The sequence below is a fragment of the Glandiceps talaboti genome, chromosome 4 (genome assembly GCF_964340395.1).
Source record: "Glandiceps talaboti chromosome 4, keGlaTala1.1, whole genome shotgun sequence".
Classification (NCBI taxonomy): domain Eukaryota; kingdom Metazoa; phylum Hemichordata; class Enteropneusta; family Spengelidae; genus Glandiceps; species Glandiceps talaboti.
In genome coordinates this window covers 4,070,835-4,096,477 of record NC_135552.1, presented here as the reverse complement: position 1 = coordinate 4,096,477, position 25,643 = coordinate 4,070,835, and the positions used below count along the sequence as shown (strand labels likewise).

The 25,643-nt window shown below is 35.0% G+C and overlaps 3 protein-coding genes across 6 annotated transcripts in view; 1 reads left to right on the top strand and 2 right to left on the bottom strand.

Annotated features, from left to right (window-relative positions):
• The window catches only part of LOC144434546 (synaptojanin-1-like), a 30,834-nt gene extending 24,628 nt beyond the window's left edge, over positions 1-6,206 (bottom strand). For all 3 annotated transcript variants that reach the window (XM_078123010.1, XM_078123011.1, XM_078123012.1), the window contains exons 1-3: positions 6,075-6,206; positions 4,331-4,417; positions 1,776-2,046 (exon numbers count right to left, since the gene is read on the bottom strand). In XM_078123010.1, the coding sequence (XP_077979136.1) occupies positions 1,776-2,046; positions 4,331-4,417; positions 6,075-6,198 (482 nt within the window). In that variant the 5' untranslated portion in view covers positions 6,199-6,206. The remainder of the gene's footprint in view (positions 1-1,775; positions 2,047-4,330; positions 4,418-6,074) is intronic.
• A 663-nt stretch (positions 6,207-6,869) lies between these two features.
• On the top strand, positions 6,870-15,085 carry LOC144433949 (uncharacterized). 2 transcript variants are annotated; one of them, XM_078122362.1, is made up of 6 exons: positions 6,870-7,915; positions 8,664-8,706; positions 10,185-10,374; positions 10,914-11,110; positions 12,081-12,172; positions 12,774-12,909. In XM_078122362.1, the coding sequence occupies exons 1-5, from the start codon at positions 7,134-7,136 to the stop codon at positions 12,165-12,167; spliced, it is 1,299 nt and encodes a 432-aa protein (XP_077978488.1). In that variant the 5' UTR covers positions 6,870-7,133; the 3' UTR covers positions 12,168-12,172; positions 12,774-12,909. The 2 variants fall into 2 exon arrangements, with proteins under 2 accessions (XP_077978488.1, XP_077978487.1); XM_078122361.1 differs by lacking the exon at positions 12,081-12,172 and having other exon boundaries at positions 12,774-15,085.
• Positions 15,086-17,584: 2,499 nt separating this feature from the next.
• On the bottom strand, positions 17,585-25,382 carry LOC144434648 (leucine-rich repeat-containing protein 72-like). Its single transcript, XM_078123152.1, has 6 exons — positions 25,335-25,382; positions 24,860-24,933; positions 23,543-23,808; positions 19,382-19,471; positions 18,441-18,624; positions 17,585-17,993 (listed from the first exon to the last, which is right to left on the bottom strand). The coding sequence occupies exons 1-6, from the start codon at positions 25,380-25,382 to the stop codon at positions 17,822-17,824; spliced, it is 834 nt and encodes a 277-aa protein (XP_077979278.1). The 3' UTR covers positions 17,585-17,821.
• Between the last annotated feature and the right edge of the window lie 261 nt (positions 25,383-25,643).

Here is a 25,643-nt window from a genome sequence, read left to right as displayed (position 1 = left end):
CTCCATAAGATCTACTGTATGAGAGTTATTGAAGTCAGTAATTTAGAATTGACAGGCTACAATATCACGTATAGTATAGTATAGTATAGTATAGTATAGTATAGTATAGTATAGTATAGTATAGTATAATGAAAAGGTCATAACATTGAACAATTCGGTTGTCTTTTATATTTACAATAGAGTTGCCGTGAAGGTTGTTTTTTCTTTCAGTGGATACACAATCATAACAATAATGATTTCACATTGAATCAAATGAAAGCTTTAATATTTGACTCAGCAAGGTCACTGTCAAATTTTCGTTTCACAAAATATCAAACTTCTTGACTTGTTGAAAATTCAACTGAGATGTTTTTGACACCATTTCACAAAATATAAAATAAATACATGGAGTCCAATTTCAATCTGTAGTCTACAAACAATATGTATTTAGAATGGGGATTACAAATAGCAGTAATGATAGTTCAATCAATGAAATATTGGTACATGTAGTTAATTAATCTATTTAATGTAATTGCTGTTAATATATTAAGATGACACTCACATAAATCATTCTTACATAACAGTATACATGTACATCAACTGAGTTGTCAGTCTACATATTACAACACAATAGTACATATACGTACATGTACACTGTAAACCTACATATTTTCGCCACTCGCTAGAATATTTTTTGTGATTTTGCTGTCTTCAGCTAGTTCTCAAAGACTAATTTTTGCTAATTACCAGATTGGTACATTGTAGATGTACAAGAATACATTTTAGTCACTACTTATTTTAGCGTTTTTGTTTTCCAGTGAACTAAGTGAAAATAAATCTTCTATAATGAAATTACCAGATTTACAGTATATCAGCTGAGATTATAGGGTTGTCTTTTACTCCTTCTGTACATTTCATTTTTGTTAATGGTCAACCAATTGAAGTATAATCACTTGTAATACAATGTACATCTCAATACTCTAATAGCAATTAAAGCCATATTTAAATGTAAATGTATTCAACATATAAATATCTATACTGTATACATGTTGTATGTCAACATTGCATTAAAAATTATTCAACTATCATGTACTACACTACTATACATGTATAATACCTAAAGTGTACTGATATGACAGGATGTTTTCAGACACTACACTACTACTATGCATGTATAATACCTAGAATGTACTGATATGACAGGATGTTTTCAGACACTACACTACTACTATGCATGTATAATACCTAGAATGTACTGATATGACAGGATGTTTTCAGACACTACACTACTACTATGCATGTATAATACCTAGAATGTACTGATATGACAGGATGTTTTCAGACACTACACTACTACTATGCATGTATAATACCTAAAGTGTACTGATATGACAGGATGTTTTCAGACACTACACTATGCATGTATATTTCATTGAGTCTTTATTTATGAAAATAACCACAACATACATGTACATGTAATGTATTATACAATGTATAGCTGTATCCATGCTGTGCAAGACAAATTGATTAAAGTGTACACAGCTAATAATGTTTGATTGATGTGCATGTAGTGAGAGTTGGTGCTCCCCAAAATTACCTTATAATATACAGGAACAATCTAATCATGTCAACTACATAGGCAAAGACCATGATTGGAAATATATTATACAGTCATTTGTACATTGTAGTTGCTTGACCAAAGCTACAAGGTATTTGTGTCACTATATTTCTTAATGCTAGACTGAAAACTTGGAAATATTCAGTCAGAACTAAATAATTTAAAATTTGTTACTTACCAAAAGAATCTATTATCCGTACTGTGATCCTGTATTCTTCTCTGTGCACACAGACTCAAATCAAACTCCACATCAGGTTTTGGCGACCATGAAAAATAAAATGTTCCTGAGTTGAGGAGTTTGCGAACTTCAGAAATCCTTTCTTCATCAATGGGATCACCTCTCAACGAAATAAACGTAGTTGCCGTGATTCTGAAAACTTCACATTCTCCAATTTTACCAACTGAGGCACAGCCAGTGACTAGTACTAAGTACAAGACAATTGTATCACCTGTTACATAGAGATAGAAATAATTTGGATGAGACACAAGAATGTATTTCGAACCTTGTTATTTTTCTTTCAAACATCATGACTTGGGTTGAAGGTCATGAAATAATTGAGGCCAAATAAACAAAATAATGTGTTACTCATGAAATGATTCAACCTCAGACTCTCTCGCCAGTCCTCAAAAGCATCACTAAAAGGGGTGTTTTGTATGTACCAATATCTACTGCATAATTGTACGAGAATATTATTGTACTGTGGGCCCTCATCGACTACATACACGTAGGGCTAATCATTTGTTGACATATTACCGCAATGTTCAAGGCATGGTAGTGTCTTGAAACCAAAAAATAATAGAAAATCCATAATATTCAAAATAACAAAAGTAAAATCCCTGTTCCTACATGTATATGTCCTAATAAACTTATTGGGGGGGGGGGGGGGCACTAAAAGTGAAGACAGACATCAATGCTGAACAAATTAATCAAATCATTGTGTGATCAAGGGCCATAGTAGGTGGATAAAATTACTGCATTACCACAATTTACCATTCCAAGGTAACTATATTGTATCGTCCTATATGTCCTGTTTGAGAAATGCAATGTAATGTATTTGAAATTCCTACCACACTGAAGAGAAAGGGGGAAATAGTAATATTTGCATTGCTTCCTGTATATCAACAAAATTAATGGTAAAATGACTGGGAACCCTGTGTTAATATTAGCTACTGCCTTTATGAAAACACTTCGCTGACACAGTCACTGTTTTGGATACTATAGTAACGATACCACATTTTAACTGTACTTTGAATGAATGAATGAATGAATGAATGAAATTTATTTCACCAGATAACAAAAGTACTTCCTCCTTTTTGCAAAAATTGTTTCTTTTTAAGCAGGTGTATGTTTGAATAAAGCCTGGAATCATGGAATGATGGAATCCTATTACATGTACTGTGTAAAGTAATCTAACTTACACCTACATTCACATGGCAAGTATATTTACTGGTAAAGCCGGCCCCTGACTAGACTCACCTACAATCATGGTAAGTACATTTACTACTAAACCCTGGACTAAAATCTACCTGGATTCCCATGTCAATTTACCTCAGGTTCCCCCCAAATTTGCCATAGACTCTATGGGGAAACACTGCCATTTTTACCCTTATCTTCCTTTCTGTTACCAGGGTTCCTCAGCCTTAGCAAAAATACTGTACCAGCCTACATGTAACTCCTTTGCTAGACCATGGATGTATTAGGGGAGACTAAAGGAATAATGGTGAATATTAACTTTGTAATTACTCCCAACATACATGTACACGTACGGTGATGATGTACCTATAGGAATGACTACAAAGAATTGACAAATTGACAATTCATTCATTGTAATCATGCAAGAAACAAGACACAGATACATTTTTTTGTAAAAAATACTTGCACAAGACTGATACAAATGTATATTTAGATTCACCCCTAGGGTCATTTACTTCTAACACACCAGCTAACATGTATATCTATGTGATCCACTGTGATTTTAACCACAAACTCACAGCTGGGTGTCAGAGTACCACTGTAAACAGTGCTCAGACTGCACTCTACAAAAGGTCAAAGGTCATACCTATCAATTGCATCACTGTCCTTAAATGACTTTTTGTCTCATTTACAGCACCTGTTAGTGAACATATTAATTAAAGGGAGGAACTTCATACAGTGAGGACACCTGTTCTATCAGGCCTGTATTAAAAGGGTGTCTATTATTTCTATCAATCTGTTTAACAGTTGGAACTGTTTTCCTGTGTTCAAGCTACAGGTTAATACAGGATAGTACACGACCAGCCAGTGAACCAAGAAAGTGCATGTACTATGAACACATGAAGTAACTATAAGTATTCAGTAGTTATCATCAATAACTAAAATGTTGTAAGATGTGCCTACAGATTCACATGAAATGATCAAAACTTCATTTTTTCACTTATCAATCAGGTTAATAAGAATAAGAAATTAAAAAAACAATACAACATTTCTGTCATGTATGTGTTTCTTGGCGGTTGTTGGTAATGTAGTCTGGAATCATAATGATTCACCAGTATACATACATTTACTACTGCAGAAATAAAGTAACAGATTGTTATAGATAGTAGTTTGACATTCCCAGTTATTTACAAGGATTTGTGGCAGACATGTTCAAGTGTACAGAAGGAAATGAAATCTCCTGTAGTTAGCATTTATTCCAGACTAGAGATGTTGAACATTTGCATACAGTACTATAAAGGAAATACTTGTTAACTTACCAATGTTTAAATTAAGTACACCAAGACATCCATAAGCATCCACTGCTTTGGAATATTGCTTCTTGACAGCATCGGTTTCATTTGCAGCTGTAAACGACAAAAAAAGGTTGAAAATCAATGTTCATAGTCTCTTAGTTCAGGTATAAATCTCCCTTTCTCCAACAATTTGTACTAAGTAAATTAGGTACAGTGATTCTCAAATCATCCTACATTAAGTTAACTCGTTCCACTTATTAACTTGTCTCAATCTTGACTTGTGACATCACGACAAACTCTTTTTATTCAATGTGAAAGGCCAGACATTTAAAGTTTTTTCATTTAAACTTTAGGAGATTAGGCAAGTTAATTTACATGTACATTGTAAAGTGCTGCCACCTTTCATTTGTGAGTTAACGTGCTGTCTGAGCCTACAATGTAGTCTATGACCAGGCTATCTTAATACATCTATCATGGCCGAATGATACATATTCCCATTCCAGATAGTTTGCAAAGCTAGTAGACAGTAACATAGATAAATTGTGTCATATCTAATCATCTAACCAGTTGGTACTGGCTGATAGGGTTACAAGACATCAACCAGTCTAACCAGTGGGTACTGGCTGATAGGGTGACATGACACATCAATCAGTCTAACCAGTGGGTACTCGCTGATAGGGTGACATGACACATCAATCAGTCTAACCAGTGGGTACTGGCTGATAGGGTGACATGACACATCAATCAGTCTAACCAGTGGGTACTGGCTGATAGGGTGACATGACACATCAACTAGTCTAACCAGTGGTGAGTGCTGGCTGATAGGGGTGACATGACACACCAACCAATGAGTGCTGGCTGATACAGTGATAGGGTGACATACAGACACACTATATACCAAGTACAAACTAGTACAGAGGTACATCATCATGCAACTATTACTTGTGAAAATGCACCCTATATTGAGACATGATACAGTCAAGAATAAACCGAAATATTAGCAGAATTCACAAGTAAATATTAATATAGTAGTGTTTAATCTTCAGGAAGACCAGTTTAGCTGGCACTTGATACATGTTGTTTCTGACACAGTGACAGCACATTGAAAGAATCATATCTTTGATCATGGAGTTGTCGTCTCTCTGCGCCAACCTAGCCTTGTGAATGAGACGATTCAGACAACTGGATTTTGTTATATCATTTGAGTATTCTTTCTTGAAAGACAATAGTCCTGACTGTACACGGAATAAGTTGGACTCGACCCTGAATTTATCCCTCAACTTCTTCAAAAAAGAAGAAGTCATTCTTATATCTACACAAAACATAGGTTTCAGACAGTGTGGTGTGGTTTGAAATAGGAATCTGTATATATCATCAAAGTCATACAGTAAAACACGATATTTACTGTTGTACACACGTACATGTATATTCGATTTCAAAATATGTTTTTAGTGTCTTTTTTACTGTAAATTATCAACCGGACGCAAGTAATTAGTCAGTGACATTGGATTGTGACAATAATATACCGATGGAACGGTCCATGCACACTGCTCAAATTAACAAACATATTGAGGAAAGGAATTCCAATTGCTTTTTGATAAGATGGTGATTTTTCATTATCAAAGTCACGTCATTATTTATAGTTACAATGCAGAATATGATGTATTACGATGACAGGAAACAGAAGTGAAAGCTTTCAAAACACCGGCCGGTGACATGACCTCTGTTTGATTCTACCGTAAGAAAATCAATGACAAATGTAACTTACACAATACAGCCACGGCATTTGACTCAAACATGAGAGTGTCATCTTTGTTCCTTGATTCAAGAAGTACAGAATATGGAGGGGGTTCTAGTTTATGGTACACTCGGAAACTCTTGCTAAGTGCCATCTTCACTTCTTCCCGATCCTACGCACGGAACCACCTACTCTTAAGACCCCCTAGCACGAACAAATTATCCAAAAATGAACACAAATGAAGCAACTACTTTTCAAATATTGTTATTTAAAACATATATCATGAGTTTAGTTATCATGTTTTTATAAATCTATGATAACACAACTTACGTGACCTCAAAATGAACTTGTTTAAATTTTTCTTATATGTTAGTTAATGATCTTTGAGATAAGAGGTTCTTTTTTCAAATCCCATCGTTGAGGGCAGCATTCAACACCCCTATAAACGAATGAGAGAAACCCTGTACATACCAAGTGTAGTGATTTCGAAACATTACGTGTTGGATATGTCTAAATTCGTCGTAACTTAGTAATTGTTTCGTGTGTCGCGTGCATTAAATCAAACCCACAGTTCCCTGTAAAATTAGAAAATACTGTTTTCGTTTATTTCTCAACGGAATGAGTTGGGCTATCGCGACACATAGTAACTATGGCCATATAAGGGGATTGCTTTGGTGATTAGGTCAAATGAACCAATCAGAGGACACTATGTTAACCATATGACAAAGAGCAGCCAATCACAAAGGGGAATTTTAAATCTGGCAGTTCTTTGTTTCCCACTCTCAGTGATCGTTTCTTTACTATAGTTCAAATCTGTTGTAAAAGGAACTGTACATGTTTCTTCTCCTTTGCACCAAAACAGTGCACATTTGCACTGTATGCAGACATCTTTTGCGTGCATAAACAACCTTGCACGTGTCTTTGAGCTCAATTCCGTGTTTGCTTGAAGAATTTCTCCAGTTGGTCAAGTCATAGGGATGCAAAATTTGTAATACGTCCAGTGCAACTTTCAAGGGCTAACTGTAGTACTACGACTTCAATACGTACCAGGACACATTCTTTCAGATTCTGCTACAATACTGCATTGGAATGGATTACTACGAGGGACAAACTGAATTATCGGTAGAGGACATTTTCGAGCATAATGTTCGATCAGAAATGGACAGAATATTGAGGTCTTCTACAGACCAATTTGGAACCCCTACGACCGAAAGTATGACCACGTTTTCGACCCAACACAGTGCAAATACGGAGCAGCCGTTGCCCAGTGATCTTGCCAACTTGAACTGGCTACAAGGTGTTGATATGACGGACTTCTCTCATATAAGCACAGAAGCTTTTCAAAACCACAATTTAATTGTAGATCCACATACAGCCATAGCTGTACAAATGAATGGACTGAGGGGAGTTCAACATCAACAGCTCACAGACCAAGTCCAACAGGTGCCGATGGACATGCAAGTTACCACCAGTGAAGCCCTTCCCGATTACCAGACAAGTGTTGTAACGGATACCATGCCAACAAACCAATTGCAGCAAACTCGAATTCAGATGGTATATCCAAATACACCAGTACAGCCACAGAATTTGCAACAACCGATGTACACAACCGTGCCAACGACCACCATGTCAAGTCCGGCGATCGTTGCAACTACTGCAACGACAACCCACCTGCCGCAACAACAACCGTCTCGGCAACAGACGGGAAACATTGTTACACAGCCAAAACTCGACAAGAAAAATACCGAGAATGGACAAGAAGCGAAAGTCTATCCAAAACCGGCTTATTCCTACAGTTGTTTAATTGCAATGGCTTTGAAAAATAGTAAAACAGGGTGTCTGCCTGTCAGCGAAATTTATCAGTTCATGTGGTAAGTACACGTTACAAATTTAAAATCCAAAAAATTCCAGTGTTAAAATACCGTTGCGTCAAGTAAAGGAATTTCGCCGTGTGTGTTTTCATATCATAAAGGAACCTTTCTCCGTAATTTTACTTTTGCTATCAGAGCTGCCGTAAATCTTGTACCCTGGATATATTTGTAAACTTTTCGTGGTAATTGGACTTCTCAATTTTATTTTACAAAATTGTGCGACAATTATGCAAATTAGGCAAGTTGTTTTTCTCGATAGAGAGGTCAGTAGACGTTTTCTACAAGTTTTTACATGCAAATTTTTAGCAAAGTTCATTCACCAGACAAAGGCAGTTACCTAAATGGGCTGGTTTCTATCAACAGAGGTAACAAGTTCTTTTGTGAAAAAACCCCTAAAACTAAATAAAATTACAACTAATTTGAACATGTAACACCTTTACACAATAATCCTTTTTACTGTTTTTCAAATGACAAATGTATGAGTTGATTGGGCGTGGTTTTGGCCAGGTGCCTAAAATCGTGTAGTAAAATATCCCGCCCAGCGCCTAGGCACTATCAATGGTACATATCGAATAATACGTAATCCGGAAGATCATTATTTTAAAAACATGTTAGTAATTTTAGCCAGTATTAGGAAAAAGGGGGACAAAATTATTTTTCAAGTATTAATTTTGTCAGACTGGTTCATTGTTTTAAATAACCATAAGAGCAGGAGGGAAATTAAATTGAATAATTTTTTTTTTTTCAGTGAGAATTTTCCTTACTTCAAAACCGCACCAGATGGTTGGAAGGTAAGTGAATTTTGCTTCATTCATCATGATCAGCATATTGATAATAAATCATTTCAGATGTTGTTGTGTAGTTCAAATCATCATTACTCCTTGAAATTATTAACAAACCCAAGTGGAGAGTTTAGGTAGGACTAGGAGACAATAAAAAAAATATTTTTTCAATGTATTATAGCCATTGTGAACGTAACGAGACACATGGCCTGTCCTTAGTTCAGTCTTCTTTGCTATATGTTGTTAGCAGAACAAAGCCTGAACTTGGCCCCTGCCTTGTACATTACAAGATATGTAAATTTGAAGGACCTTCCATGCTCTACATTTCATTTGTTAACCAGATAGGTGCAGTTCATGGTATTGTTTAGTTAATTGATGCGTGTGGCCAATATTCAACAAGTGTTCAAGGTATCATTTCTAGTGTGACATTGAAATCGTTGTAGACTTACACTCTTACAGTATGTATCACTGTAGTTGTACAACAAAATCACTGGTATTTTGGAAGATTTTAACTCTACAGTATACAGAATTACTATTTACATTTTACAGGTTGCCATTTTTTTTGGCAATGCTTGTTTTAAAAATTATTTTATTTTATTTTCACACTCTACAAATTATTGTGTGATGTAAATTGGAAAAGTGGCTCTGTAAATGCCTATTGGTATGATGATGGTATTATAGTAGATATGATAGATTTTAGGTATGATGCAATCTTGAGTCACAGAGCTAATTTGTAACCTAGTAATAGTTATATGTGGGAAGATCAAGGAAAAGGAAATAATTTCACAATTTATTTTCTAATGAGGATAATATGCTAGTACATCATCTACATGTTTACAAAATCATTATTTGTATTGTATAATATGTATTACTCAGTTTGGTGGGGTCCCAACACAGCTGGTGATATTACACATGTAACAACAATGTCATGAGTCATTTAAAGAAGATGGCCTTTGTCCGTGCTAAGAACTAAAAATAACATTAAGTATTGTCTTGTAAGATGCATATCAATAGGCACATATATAATTAAAACCACCAAGTGTTCAGAGAAATTCATGCTTCTGTCATGAAATTTGCTTGCTTGAGTAAAAAAGGGCATATTTTTACCATTTCTTTATTTAAATAGGAAACCATGCTAATATACATTGTAAGTTGAATATATTTCAATATCCAAATGCGACTCATTTATTTTTGCTTAACATCAACAGTAGTCTGCTTAAAAATCACTGGATTATAATAATCCTGTTTCTGTCTAGGGGGTATTTGTTTTTACACAATCATGTATAAGTTGGGAGAAAGGATTTATCTGAAATTGTTTATAAACAGTGATAAATGAGATGTTTTGATTTTTAATTCCGATATTACACTCTATAAGTAGTATATGTAGTAGGGTAAACAGATGTTGTACATGCTAAACATAGATAACAGAGCAAAAATATACAACTTTCATTTTGCTGATGTAGCACTATTATGTTTTCATTGTTTAGAATTCTGTGAGGCACAACCTGTCATTGAACAAGTGTTTTGAAAAGATTGAGAAGCCCTCTAGTGGTGGCAGTACAAGAAAAGGTTGTCTTTGGGCTTTGAATCCAAACAAAGCAGCAAAAATGGATGATGAAATACAGAAATGGAGAAAGAAGGATCCGATAGCTATCAGGAGAAGCTCTGCTAAACCAGGTTAGTGAAATTATCTTGCTTCTGTGGTCTTTGTTTGCCAGAAGATCTTGTTGAAAAAGCTAACACTTTGAGTACTTTACTGTTATGTGTATATGTGATTCTTTCTTTGAGTATGGAGGTATAAGGGGAGACCTAGGCTCCATGGTAAATCTTCCAGAAATTTCTAAGTTTTGACCTGATTTAACCCTAATCCTGCCATGGCCACTGTCTCTAATGGTCCAAAACCAATGTGCCTACTAAGCCAATCTAATATGCCATTGACACACAAATTCTTGTGGCCAAAAAGAAAATCCAGTTTCTATCATTTTGACCCACAACTTAATTTTATCATTTATTGTTGGGCATATTGTCCAAAACCTATGCCAGAACACTAATAGCATTTTTTAATGATTACACTGTTCTGTTAATATTACAATATCTGAGGAAGTGTCATGACCTTTTCTTAGCCTACTACCCGCCCTATGCAAAAATGGACCGTTTGCTTTGAACTGGTTTTGCTAGACATAATGCATTCAACTGCGATGTACCATTGTTTACAGACGAGTTAGACCAATTGGAAAGAGGAAGACCACCCTCCCCTTCCCCTCCAGTTCAACAGACAAGGATTCCAGAAATCACTCACAAAGCCATTGATGATCATATAACCACAAAAACAGTCAGTGATGTCCTCTTCAATGGTGAAGCCCAGCTGTTGGATGTGAATTTAGATCCCCAACTCACTGATATCTCGTTACAGGTAGGTGGACTGGTATAGGTTTAGAATGTATATCATATTATGATGCTTTTGTGTGTGTATGTGTTTCTAGCGATTAAGTGTGTTCTTGTTGTATACTAGTAAGTCATGTATACTATTTATGTGTGGCTAGGGTTGTGAACCGTGAGTTGAAAAATATAGTTTGGCTTGTGAGAATGTGAAAGTGTTGTTCATCTAACTTTTGTGTCAGGCCTCCAACCTAGTAATTTCTTTGAGGTGTTTTGTGCCAACTGCCTCCATAAACTGAATAGACATGTCTTTTGGCTGTATGCCTGCATGAACTACTAACAAAGCATGATCACCAGTTAAAAAAATAAATTCTCATGTTTTCATGCAACTTTTACTGAACTTTGGTGCTTGTCATTGAAAATTGCAAAACAGAAAATTTATTTGTCAGTGTGTCCCTCTTCCCTATTTTATTCAAAAGATGATTCAAAATGTACTTGAGTATGTTTTACAAAGTTTAGAATAGACAATTATCTTATTTTAATTCTGTTGCAACAATGTCGTAAAAACATTACCTTATAATGAATACCTTGAAAGAAATTATATGTGTGTTATATACTTACAAGTAACAATTTTGAATTGGTTTTGAAAAACTCCAACTAGATATACAAGTGTAGATCATTTATGAAAAATAGGAGTACATTTGTCAGGTTTTGTTGTGGCATTTCTGTGTCTTGAATTCCAAGATGTATTCTCTGTTACTATCCTTTATAAAAAACACCTATGATATGCACACATCTCTTTGAATTTTTCTGTGACTTGTGTTTGGCCCTGTAGTAGCTTGTAAATTTGCATGCTGCAACCTCCCTTGTGTGATAAAACTTTGTCATGGCTTGTGTTAAATGTTTGTGTATGCTTTTCTAACCCTTCTTTGCATGTTGGTGTCGTTTTGTAGTCTAATTTGTGGTTGTTTCTTTTTTTTTATCTTTTTCTTTTCCATGTACAGGCTGCTGGGCCACCTCCCACAACCTCTTCTTACTTGTCGTCACACACTCATTTCAACAACTTTCATCCCTATATACCCCAGCAATGAAATAGGTACAGAGTCCATGTTACTTTTGTGTGAACTTTCAAGTAGTAGTTGTATAGACATTGGAATATTCCTCACTACTTGCATGTACAGTAGCCATGCTAATATGTTATAACACGGTAATGAAGCAAGTCCCATTGCTAGTTTCAAATGCCAGTTTATCTATGACACTAAGAACATTTTGTTGGCCCTAATGATCATACCAGTATCTCCCACATTGCAGTTTGATAGTGTTACTTTGAAGGTGAACTGTAGAAAGCAGCCGTGTCCTGTTTCATTGCTGTGTGTATAAATTGAATGATATATATAATGTGGGATATTCCAGTGGTAACTAAAAGAGTTGAGAGGTTTGCATCAAGTGTGTGTTAATTTGTGTGTAGTACTAGTAAGGATAGCTTACATGTATGTTATACTAGCAATGTATACATTTGTTTGGCAGGGTTGGCTAAGCTACACGTGTAGCAAGTGAGTGTGTTTCATACTATAGGTTTAAAGTATTATAACATAATTGCTAATTTTACATGTTATATAATTTTAAAAATGAGAGAGATTTTTAAAATTTTGATATGTGTTCAGATTTGTTCATGTAAAATCTGTTCATTTTTACAGCATGGACTATGGGATGACTTCAGATTGGACGACTCATTCAGTTTGGACCTGCCCACCAATGGAAACTTGAGTTTTAGCACCAGCCCATTACTGGACACTTCACCCCAAGACAGACAGGCGTATGCACCATTGGACACATCGCAGTATTCCACATTCAGCAGTCCAGGACCAAAGGCAGTTTCAGCTTTCATGTAGTGACTCTAGACTTTGATAGACCTCTTCTCGGAACTTTGGGAATTGTTGAACCCCATGTGTGTGCTTTTGATTGCATAAGACACAATTCTACAATCCATTGCTAACTAGTGTCTTTGCTAAGATTTTAGACTCTGGTCTGATTTTAGACCCTGTATATTATAAGGAAATTAAGCCATGTACTTTATTTAGGGTTAGGTCTATGTATTTAGATTTAGGCTGCAGGTCTCAAGGGGGGAAAATCTTCCAATTCTGAAATATCCCAGTTGCATTTTTGCCAAAGAATACCAGTATTTGTGTGAAATTCTTCAAAGCCAGAGGCTATTTATCTAAAGCTTTCTTGTAAGTTACAAAGAGATAGAAATTTCTGACTGTAAGTCTAACCTTTGCTGTAAATGTGAAGTTACTATGCAACTTTTTGACTCATGTAAACCACAGTGTAAGTTACTTTTGGGTGTTTCTACACCCTGTTATGCTGCAATGGAATGGCCCACTTGCTCTGCTCATGCTGGACCATTCTTAAACTGTGGAGTAATTCAGGGTGTAATATAAACATTTTGGAAGGTTTCCCCATTTGCAAATGGAGCAGCCACAGGATGAAGGCAAAGCAGTAGAATAAAAACTACTGTATTTGCTTGATTTTGTAGTCTTCCTCCCCTGTGTATTAGTATGTATTAGTCTATTTTCTTTGCAGTGGGATGATTTCATTGTATCCACAGGGGAGGAAGACCTCTTGAACAAGAGAGTACATGATGGGTTGTATTTTTTTTCTAAATGAGTAGATTATGGAAGAAAGCTTAGCTTTAAAAGTGAAACCGTGGAAAAGTTCAGATTTATCCGATTTGTACAGCTGTGTAAATGTGTATGCTTAAAGCATGTATTCAGTGTTTGGTCTAAAAAAACATTGAAATTTTATTATTAATTTCTATTATAGGAATTTTCTCAGTTCTGTGATGTACATGCATAGTACTCGACTCACACCCTTGTGTTTTACATTTAAGGACAATACATGCTAAAAACAAAAGGGACACTCGAATTTGTCAGCCATGCACAAAAAATGTGATTTTCAACTAGCCTTTCGCAGTCATTGATTATCACTCAGATATACCACCAGACCACTAATGCCCCATGTGAGCTGAATGAACCCTGGAATAGCGCAGACCACTAATTCCTCATGGTGAGCTGAATGAACCCTGGAATAGCGCAGACCACTAATTCCCCATGACATGGCCATGTGAGCTGAATGAACCCTGGATTTGGACATACTGGAACTGAGAAAATTAAAAACATTGATATTTCTTACCTTTTTGTATGCAATTCTTTTTTAACAATCATAATGTGGTGTAGACTTTCACAATATTTTAATTGTTTGAAGTCACTGAAATATTGTTTGCTTTCTGAAAAAACAAAGGACTATGAAAAAACACAGGTTGAAAAATTGTAAGTTTCAGTGCAATTCCAATGTACAGAAGTTATTTGTTTGATATTCAATTGCCTTTATTTTTCTTCTTCTTTTTTCTTTCCATGTGTAGTATGTTCCTGTCACAGTCTTGAAAGTTTGGTTTAACTTATAATTATATGATGTAATGACCCTGACCTTTGACATGTAAAAGAAAGGCAGTACTAATTATTGCTGAAATCATTGACAAATTATGTGATGTCACATTGCCGTAATCATGACGTTGAAATTGCCACAAAATTTTTCTTAGGTTTTTTATTTTCAGGGGGTTTGGTAACTGGTCTCCAACTGAACAAAAAAATAATAATTGATTACAAATAACAAATCACTGATACACTGCACTATGCAAATTTATGTACTTGTGCCTTGATTTTTGTGGATCTCAAATCACAGTCTCATTTAGCCTTTTACAAACAAAAGATAAGTACATATGAACTGTGGGGGCGCTGTTGATTTGAAAAGCTACCAGCATTTAATAAATATCCAAATACAATGTACTTTGAAAGAAATTTTCTCATTGCAATCACTGTACATAGAGTTCAAATACAATGTACTAAAATATGTTTTTTGTTTTGTTTATAATTTGGGTTTTTTCTCTCCATAAAAGTGTAATTATATTGTACATAAAGCAGACCCCTTTATTTTTGCTACATCAATCATTTTCCCAGTGTGAACCTGTGTGTAAACAACTAGACTTAAAAAAAACCATGTGACTGTCTTTTATCCAATAAAAAAACTTCAAAATTATATTTGCAATATTGCGTGTATAGTTTAACTGAATATTACATTGTTATATATGAGATGTGTGGGTTTGAAATTTGGGTATTGCATATCCAAGACGCATGAAAAACCGTACTTCATAACAATGAACTGTTTTGCAGTGTACTGTTTTAATCTGTACTTGCTTGTGTTTCACACACAAACCACCATTTGGTATAGATTATTACAATGATGTGTGGACTATGAACTGCCACTGCCGTGCAATAGTGAAAATACTATTGCATGTGTGTATGCAACTGAGTGTAAAAACGACCTGTGCATGCTAACTCGCACACCTCTATATTTATTGTGGAATTTGCTGTTTTGGATGTACATGTAAACATAACCCTTATGTGTGAGTGTACACAGATATTTGCACTCGTGCTTGCAATGTTTTCTGCTGCACTTTTGCTATGCTCATAAGAGCATGGCCTCAGAGAGCACTGCTAGAACTCAGGAAAATACCCCAGATATACAACGCTATAGTCTAGTTCCTATACGGTGTCGTTATGATTTACACCTCCACTCACAGAGACCATGTTTGGCATCCTGACTAACTCGGATACACTACTACTTGCAGTCATTGGCTTCTATAATAAAATAATAATAATCATTGATTCATGAAATACTTCAAGTTCATTTATTGCCAATATGAGGAGATATGTGTAACAGAAAAACCAACCAATACATGAATGTGTTGAAATTTCATGTAAAGTCATTTTCATATTGCCATGTTTACATCAAACAATTTCAGTAAAAAGTGACACCACAAGAAAGACCAGATATATATCATATATTTAAAAAAAAATAAAACATAAAACCATAATGTGTAACTGCTTGAAGAAATATTTACATTCAATATATACAATGATAAACCATACAGTAACTGCAATATAATGGTTGAATCTCATATTTGAATATTTCTTACCTTTGTGAATACTTTGTTTCAAATAAGATTTCCAGAATTCATTTAACATGATTTGACATGAATTAGCATAGTACAATGTCATTTCATAGACAATTCTTACTTTGTAAATTAAAATTACACCAGGGAGGTGCAATATCGGTACTATTACAAATGCGAATTAGGCCTAAAAATAATTGGTTCCAGTTACCCAACCCCCACCTAGTTTTTCACTGCTGACCCTAAACTTTTTTTTATGAATTCGAATTTTAAAAAATTTAATCGCAAATATTGTGAAGTCTCGCAAGAAATAGTGGATGCAGAAACTGACATCATTAATGGCTGTGATGAGAAGAAACCGATAACACAGAGACCATCCGGAAAACAACAGAAAAGACAACTACCTGAACTAGACACGTATGAAAAAATATATATATACATAAGGCACAAAAAAAAATTGTGCTTCCGATTACATTCAATTTTAAAATATGTAGGTAGATTTTTTATTTTATTTTATATTTTTTTTCATGTGTGAGCGTCTAGTTCAGGTTTTCCATTATTTTCCAAAGGGTCTATGTGTTGTTTATTTCTTCCTATCAGATGTACAGAATAGTTTTATATTGTCTTTTAAAGTTGATGTCCGCACTCACTATTTCTTGCGAGACTTCACGATTTTTGCGATTTTATTATTATTTTTCTCAAATACGTAAAAAAAAAGTTTAGGGTCGGCGTGAAAAACAGAACCAAACAACTTTTTTTTTATGTGGCCTAAAAGAAAAGAAAAGAAAAAATCTACCTACCCCACCTATTCTAAAATTGAGCATAATCGGAACCACAAAATTTTGTTTATTAGGCCTAATGTGGCTGCAAATGAGTGTAGAATGAGTAGCTGGTAAGTGGTTTTTAACAGTAATCTGTGTTTGCTGTCTCACAAACCATTTGTAAGGTTAGTAATGGCAACCGATTAATTTTGCTATGCCCCCATTGGCAGTTATGAGTATGCCTATTTTGTGGATATTTACATATATGTAAATTATGCCACTTTTGAGCTCATCTCAAAGCCACATTTACATATTGACCTTATTTGAATATGATCAATTTAGGTTGATGTATGTTAACACCAGTTCGAGTGCATTTCTTTTTTTCAATCCAAGCAGTGTGAGTATTTGTGAATCAAACAACATTAATCATTTGCCATCGTTGGCAATACAACTTACAAGCAGTCTGTGAGACAGTGAAGCTAAAATATGGATCATGATGTAAACAGGCTAGTACATAACACATTCTCTATACATTGTACACTGATACACCAGCTTGATAGTGTAGTAACAGCATAATTCAATATTCTCATTATCCACCAATATAAGCAAGATGTCGTAAAATTATCAACATTATTGTAATGTAATATTTCATATATCCAACCATACAAGTATAATTACATTACATTAATTTCAGAAATCATATGGATGTTGACAAAAAAACTTTTATCCCCTTTGTTATGGATGTTGTTCTGTAACAGTAAATGTTGTTGAGAAGAACACATAATAGTTTTACAAATGCATAGGATATAAAGCGAAGGAGGGCTGCATAGACAAAACACATGTAATGACCCGTTCTCTGCACCTCAAAAACTGCATAAATTAATGCGTAGCTCATTTAAAATACACAAAACCCTTTTCAAAAAATACTAGTCCTTCAGTTATAAAAGTTTTAATTTCTTTAAAATCATCAACTTCATTTAAATCTAACAGTGATGACTTGTGGTATTGGCTGTGGTTCTGTCGGCTCTTGTTGTCGTCTGGCTTCAAACTTTGGTATCTGTGACCAATCAAACACTGAATACTGCATAACAGAACGTTTGATAGCCCTGGTAGTGACAGCATCATCTGGATTAGGGAGAGGTGGACTGAAAAGAAAAACAGATTATCATAAAATGGACATCCTTGTACTGGACAAATAACATGAAAACAGATGGTAGTGATAAAGTTACCATTTTGGAATCTAGTTTTGAAGTGACTACGCAGCTTTCATCTGAATCACTCGGACGTCTTCAGCGTAATGATGTTAAATCATTTGGTTAGGTGACCTAGTGTAGTCACCTTACAGTAGACTATACGTGGAAGGTTGTAACCACAATCGTGATTGAGGGATGGATATGTTCTCAAATTTTGATAGACTCATGTATTTTTCCATGCCACTCACTATTCATCCTCTCTGCATGGTACTTTATCTGACTACTGTCAGGTGACTCCAATAGGAGTTCACTTGACCAAATGGCTTCATGTGATATGTTGATGATGTCTGAGAGCTTCAGGTGAAACAAACGTAGTCACTTCACACTAGCCTCACTAACCTGTGGAAATTATTGGCAACGATTCTCCTTGGATCATAATCCATGTCATTGTTGTCTGGACTCATTGTAACTCCTCTGATTGGTGGGCCCTCACATCGTCTACCAAATGCTATACTCTCTTTTAATAATTCCCACTCCTGTTCATAGATTTGACCAGCCTTATCACGTTCTTCTTTCAAAACCTCTGTCAAAGGTGGAAATAAAAAAGACATGAGTTTGTCACTGAATACAATAGACAATGCTGGATTACAGTTGGTGAAAATGGAAATGAAAAAGTGCCATACCTACAGGTATCTGATTTACAAATCATAAACAATTCAACATTGACACCATTAACCAACGATTCAATTCATACACATCTTATTATTAGCTTTGATGGAAGCCTATGAATCAGGTATGTATTTTAATCTCTTGTCTGTGTTTTTTCTCAGAGGGCCCTAGGGAAGATTAGTTTCAGCCAACTGGGATATGCTCTTTAAAGTTTAATGACTGACTGACTGACTGACTGACTGACTGAATGAATGAATGAATGTATGTATGAATTAAGATGGGGATCTTTATATCTCTATAAACTGATATGTCTTCCGGCAACTGACCACGGCATTATATACCATTTCAATTTTGGTACGGAGAGGAATGTTAGATTCTACTTGAGGACGTCATGCTAATTACTTGTTATGAAGACTAAAGCTCATCATTGACAGTGGATAAGAAACTTCTCCATTGTCTATGAGCTCACAAAGACCATGGAAGTAAAACCAAAGTATAATGTCAGTTCATATCATACTTGTCAGTTTTTCTTTCAGTTTTTCTTTCAATTTTCTTTTAATTTGAACTTCACCTTGATTTACACGAATTCTAATTGATTTTCTTGGTAAACTATCAAATAAGTGAAAAGGTCTATAACGCTAGAAAAAATTACCATATAGTAATTAACTTACCAGCTCTGTCTAAAAGTTCAACTGAAGGTACATGGTGAATTACATAGAGTCTGTATTCTTTCTCTTGAGCTAGTGGGTTACTGAATAAATCTGGAAAAGATTAGAGATCACAGGCTAATTACAGATTGGGATTAAAATTGAGATGATGAGAAAAACAATGACAGTAACTGTTATCAATATCATGCAAAACTATACAAAAAGTTGGTCTGGAGCAAAATAAAGGGTAATCCTATTCACATAGCTCCACTGATAAGATAATGCAAGAAACTAGGATTGAAACCCTGTCCCTTCAATCAGAGACAAGGAAGAAATTTCTACCTTCTCTGTGTTTCAATGTATTTAGAAGAAGGAACTACAGCATTACATCACAGACAAAGAAGTCTGTGGTTACATGTAAGAATGAACCTGTGGCATGACAGCTCCATCATTTCATACTTACATGTACATGCACACAAACCAGTATGTTGTAAACTTTGATTTTATTTTCCTGTCTGCAAATTTCTAGAGTGATGGTAGACATAGTCTCTGGACTTTCTTAATTCTTTATTTGATAAACAATACTTAAACAAACTAAAATACAACTGTACTCTTTTGTGTAAAATGATAACCTGACTGAGTTCAAGAATTATCATATCAAGAAAAGTTAAAGAAACTGAATTTACAAACTCTCACATATAGGAGATTATGTGGTGATATGATTGAGTTGTTTAAAATATTGCATAGAATATATGACATTGAAATAGAGAACTTTCTAAAACTCAAGGCAGATTCTTCAACAAGAACCAGGCTCAGGGGGTCACAACAAACAGCTATATCAAGAACACAGCAACCTGAACTTAAGAAAACATACATTTCAAACCATAGTTTTAAGGATTTGGAATAATCTTCCATCAATCATAGTAAATGCGTCCACTCTAAATACTTTCAAAAACTGTCTAGATCAATATTGGAAAGAACAGGACATTATTTACAACTATAAAGAACATATATCCAGGAACATTAGAGAGCTAACCAAGAATGCAGATGGAACTGAGCTGACCATAGAGGCAGAAGCCTGCAGTCATAAAGATACGTAAGGTTATGTAAGGTAAGGTTATTGTGAAACAGCCTGGCGACTACATAGAGCAATCAGGAGACTATTTGGGGAAATAAATGATAAAAGTTGGTGACCTTTCCTTTAAAAAACCCTAAGAGAATACCAAACTCAAAACATATGTAAAATATGACACTTAAAAGATCTGCCAAATGACTGGTGTCAGTCTAGGCTGATAATTATAGCATTGATCTATTATCTCAATAATCTATTATCATAGCATGGATCTATTATCTCAATGGATCTATTATCTCAATAATCTATTATCATAGCATGGATCTATTATCTCAATACTAGTAATAGATCCATGGTTATAGCATGGAGAATGGAGGTATAAGGGGGGGGGACTATAATAGTGACTGGTACAAGAAATTTACAAGTAATCTAATTTAATGACTATGTCACTTGTTTGTCCCAAATGGACAATAACAATGGAAACACTTAATGAATGATTACTAGGTGTTGTACTTTTGTTGTGGCCACTTTTTGCTTTAATATGCCACAGAAATGACCTGTAATAAGGTTAGATTAGGTGTTAGGTTTATTCTTGTATGGACAATAGACAATAGTCTGGTGGTTTTGAACAAGAAAGACACTTCTTGTCCTGAAACTTGGGGTAAAAGAACTAATTTGTTTTTGAAAAAACACCAATATATAATTTACAATGTCAATACCGACTTGTTACAGTGTATTGGTTAATGAGGTGTGAAATTGACACACCTAGACTCTAAATAAACAATGATAAAAAGCACTCTGCTGTCTATGGTCATGGATCTATCATTGACATAAAAGATCCATGATAACACTTGGAGCATAGACCATATTATAATAGATCCATGGTCTATGCTTGGCCAGTCGTGTAAACCTGAAGCACAGTTCGATTTGTGTGTGGGTGATAATTTCTCACCTAAAGTCTGAACAAATTCCTGATAACTATAAACAAATAGTGTTGTTGATTTATGTACCAGAAAATGTAAATATTGGATACCTGGAGGTAACTGACCCAAGTTATAGTTGTCCATGGACTGTGCCCAAAGCTCAGACAATTCTATAGTGGTCTGAGGCCTAAGTGACTGATTTGGTGCCGACATAGAACCATAGACATAGACATAGAACCCTCCACTGTCTATGATAGAACAGCCATAAAAAGTTGGTGGATGGTCTATGGTGCCTATTTCACACCTCATTAAACAATACACAGTAAAAGTCAGTATTGACATGCAAATTACATAATTATTGTCTTCCAATAACAATAAGTTCACTCTTCATAAATCTTTTACCCCAAACTATTCATGTATATGTACCACAGTATCATTATATAATTATCAATACTCTTAGTTTCTAGCATTCTACTCACAGTCAAATATTTTTTTTAAAAAATCCACAATGTTCAGTAATCTCGTAAACACTGTCTTAGGTGTATACTTTTTATTACTGCCATGGAAGTATCACCCATATACTGCCATGTTACTACATAGTACCTCAGACCACTATAAAATGGTCTGAGATAGTACATACACATCAGAAAAACTTTAGTCTGGATGCCAATGTAGTATCTATTCATCTCTAACCTGCCGCTGGGTAAAGACATATTCAGATTTGATCAAACCCAATGGATAGCCTCTAGACTAGAAAAACTCCAACCTAAACGGAGATGTAGGCATTGAGGTACCACTGCCAACTGTGTAGACTTAGTATAAAATGGCATGAATCTTTGACAGTTTCAATCTCTGACTGACTTTCACCCGAGGGGAAGGGGGTTGTTATATTGCTGGGTAATGGGTAAAATTACATGCACACACTCTATAATATTAAAAACCTAGCTGTCCAAAGTCTACAATTCAGCCAGAATTTAAGGGTCAAATGTCTATATTCTGCCAGAAAATAGGACTGAAAAGTCTTGGAGATATTTGGAAATACACAACCTGCATAGAATGTGTTTCAGAAATCCCAGAAAAATGTGAAATGGGTAATTTGGAAACTTTGGGGTCAAAGATCATACATGTGCCAAAGATGGGGCCAAACCTTTACATAATCCTTATCAAATCAAATGTCAAGAGTTTAAAAGGGGGTCAAAACTACACAACACATGAGTACCCCCCCAAAAAAATAAATAAATAAATAAATAAAATAAAAAAATAAAAATAATAAATCTCACATCTCAGAATGCTTTTCATGACATTTCATGGAACCTGTGACGCTTTTACATGCAATGACAATCATTGTCAAATTCCTCCCTAAAATGAAACACTATCCAAGACAAGAAGAAATCTAGAGTAAATCAGTCAGTCAATTATTTGATCATCTTAGAGATGACACAAAAACCCTTTCAACAATTATGGTACAGTGCATTTCAGTGATTCTGTTCCTACTAGATTACTATGCTGGCTTCATAGTTACAAATGCAAATTTTGACTCTCAAGAGTCAAGACATTTTTTGGAACGGAATTCATAATTTTCACAGACATCCTGTCAACATTGTCTGAGGTGTCACTCAAGTTTATGACAAAAGCCCATTGTAGTCTACCCCTGATGATACTGACAAATGTCAGCAAAAAATTTGCATTTCTGAGAAATTTTTTGACCAGGTGAGAAGAAATTTTCACTTATTGATAATCATAATAACCAACAATATAATACATTCAATTGGGATATTCACGCCACCAAACATAAAATGCGACCCAAACCCTCATCTGACCAGGGTTTGGGATTTCTCCATGACTCCAAATTAATAACTATAATAGGATTAGAATGTATCAATCATCCAAAGGGTTCCCACACTTTGGCTGTCAAAGTCTGAAATGGAGAGTACTTAGTTCTTTGCATTTGTTTTGTTTGAAAAGGGATCATGAAAAAGGTTTCATACTATGAAGATTCATATTGTTTTTGGAAACCAAATCATCATTTTACCAACAGCTTGAATACAATCTGAAGATGATTGAGTTTCAAAATTTCTGCTGTTCATGTTTGAAATGGGGCAGCTATTTTCTCTTACAAACCAAATCCCGACTTTCATGGAGAGTAGCCTGCATCATCTACAATAATACAATACAATGAGTACTACTTACTAAGAACTTTGAGTGCCTGCATTTTTTTGAATTCCTTGACAGTTTCTTCAAGTTTTGTAAGTTGATTTCTCTGTAACATTATCGTATGTAGACTTGTAAGGTGTTGAATGGCTCCTGAGATATCCACTAGTTGATTGTTTTCTAAATACAGTTCTGCAAGTCTGTAGTTGAATTTTAAACAGTTGATTCTTCGTAGTTTATTGCCATTCAGCCATAGATACTTCAACATCTTAAATCTTGATAAGTCACTCACTTGTTGTAAGTCACTGCACAAAAGAATCAAAATATACTGTCAGTGTTTCAGAAGGAAACTGATTTATGAGTGTATGATCAGTCAATATGTGTTTTGTACCACATCACATTATTTACTACATCATATACTGTGCCTTAAAATTATGCGGTGCATACAGTACACTGTAAGGTTACCATATCACAACAATGAAGGTAGTTCAGAAAACAAGACAGGAAATTGAGGAATCTGCAAAAGTTTACTCTTTTATTATTTTAATGATTACCAACTTTGTTCATTCCAAATCCTTTCTGACACAAGGGTGCCAATTTTGTCATCAGAAAATTGTAAGTCGTGAAGTTTGTTCATATGATGTCACGAGACCAAGTTATACGGGCACTATTACATAAATTACTGATCGGTAAATGTCATTTGCGTTGAAAAGTGCAAATTTCTAAATACCAATGTATTTACAAATCATAAAATATAGAGGACATAGAGTCGGTGTGTTACAAACACACATGGTACACAGCCAGCTCAGGTCATCGAGCTAGTAGGAAATACACAGATTGTTGAAGGGGACTACATATTTCAACAAGTTTATACATTTCATATGCTGGGGCACTCACTTTCAAAATTAACAAGCATGTTTTTATGTCCAAACACACAAAATCCACACCTGTTTACAACACAGAGTAACACAGGTGCCTGTCATTGTGTCAATAGAAACTCCAGTATCACTTTTGTCTACCAACTACCGTGGGCAACAACTGCTAATCTCTTGTTGTCATGATGAAATTGCTGATTCAGAAGTAACTGTAACACTTGCCTGGGTTTTCTACTCTTCATTTTATCTCGGACATGCAGCCTGTTTCTGCATAGCCCTGCTAGCAGATGGAGTAAGTCGAGACTCGATTATGACATTAACCCTACATGATTGTAGGTCTATGATTCTGACAAGGTCACTCTCCTTCTTAATGTTGTATCAGAATCAAGTCCAGTACACCGTTATCTAGCAAGCATGACTATTTTCTGAGGTGACTGAGAAAGCCGAAAAGCTAGTGTCTCCGAACCTAAAAACATCTTACCTTTCAGCTAAGTACAGCTGAGTTACGTCGACATCTTTCCTTATGCCTTGCTTCTGCATTTGTGTCTTTATTAACTGTCAAGTATAAAATAGAGATTGAAATTTGAATAACATGAAGCTGTAGTAGTTTCATTATGTTTGTTTTTTAACCTGTTGGCAAACATGTACAGTCCAAGTACCACAACATCCTAGAAGCAGTAATATGCGCGTGTGTGTGCCAGCTTAAAGGCCTAGTCATTCAAAATAGAATACAATAAAACATCCATCGATTCATTTTTCCAAGCATTACTTTACATCCGTTGCGATAGTGATGTACTACTATTTCCATGCCAACGTCGACTTTTTTAGTGGAGTGATTTAAAGAGATGATCAACGCACAAAACTGTGCTTATCTGTAAACATGCATGCTGCTAACATGACTATAGTTTTAAAACTATGTTGAAAGGATTTAAAGTCAACTTAAAAGATATTGTTACCTCTTCGGACTGCATGGCTGCGTTTGTTGATGTTGCTACGACCGCCATTTTGTTTACGCTGTATCTAAGTTCACAGACTGTTGGTTCGTTTTGGGACGTTGTCAACATGAAGACTTATTTAATATTATGAATGTACAATTTACAACTAAGATACAAACATAATTATAAATCTTTATTATAAATAATCTTTTTCACATTTTTAAATTGTTATGTTTTCAAAAATGATTGCGAATAGCCATGCCATGAATACAATACAACATCATTGCCGTTGCAGGACGCCCTCTTGTGGACGTGGTGAAAGAGGGAACG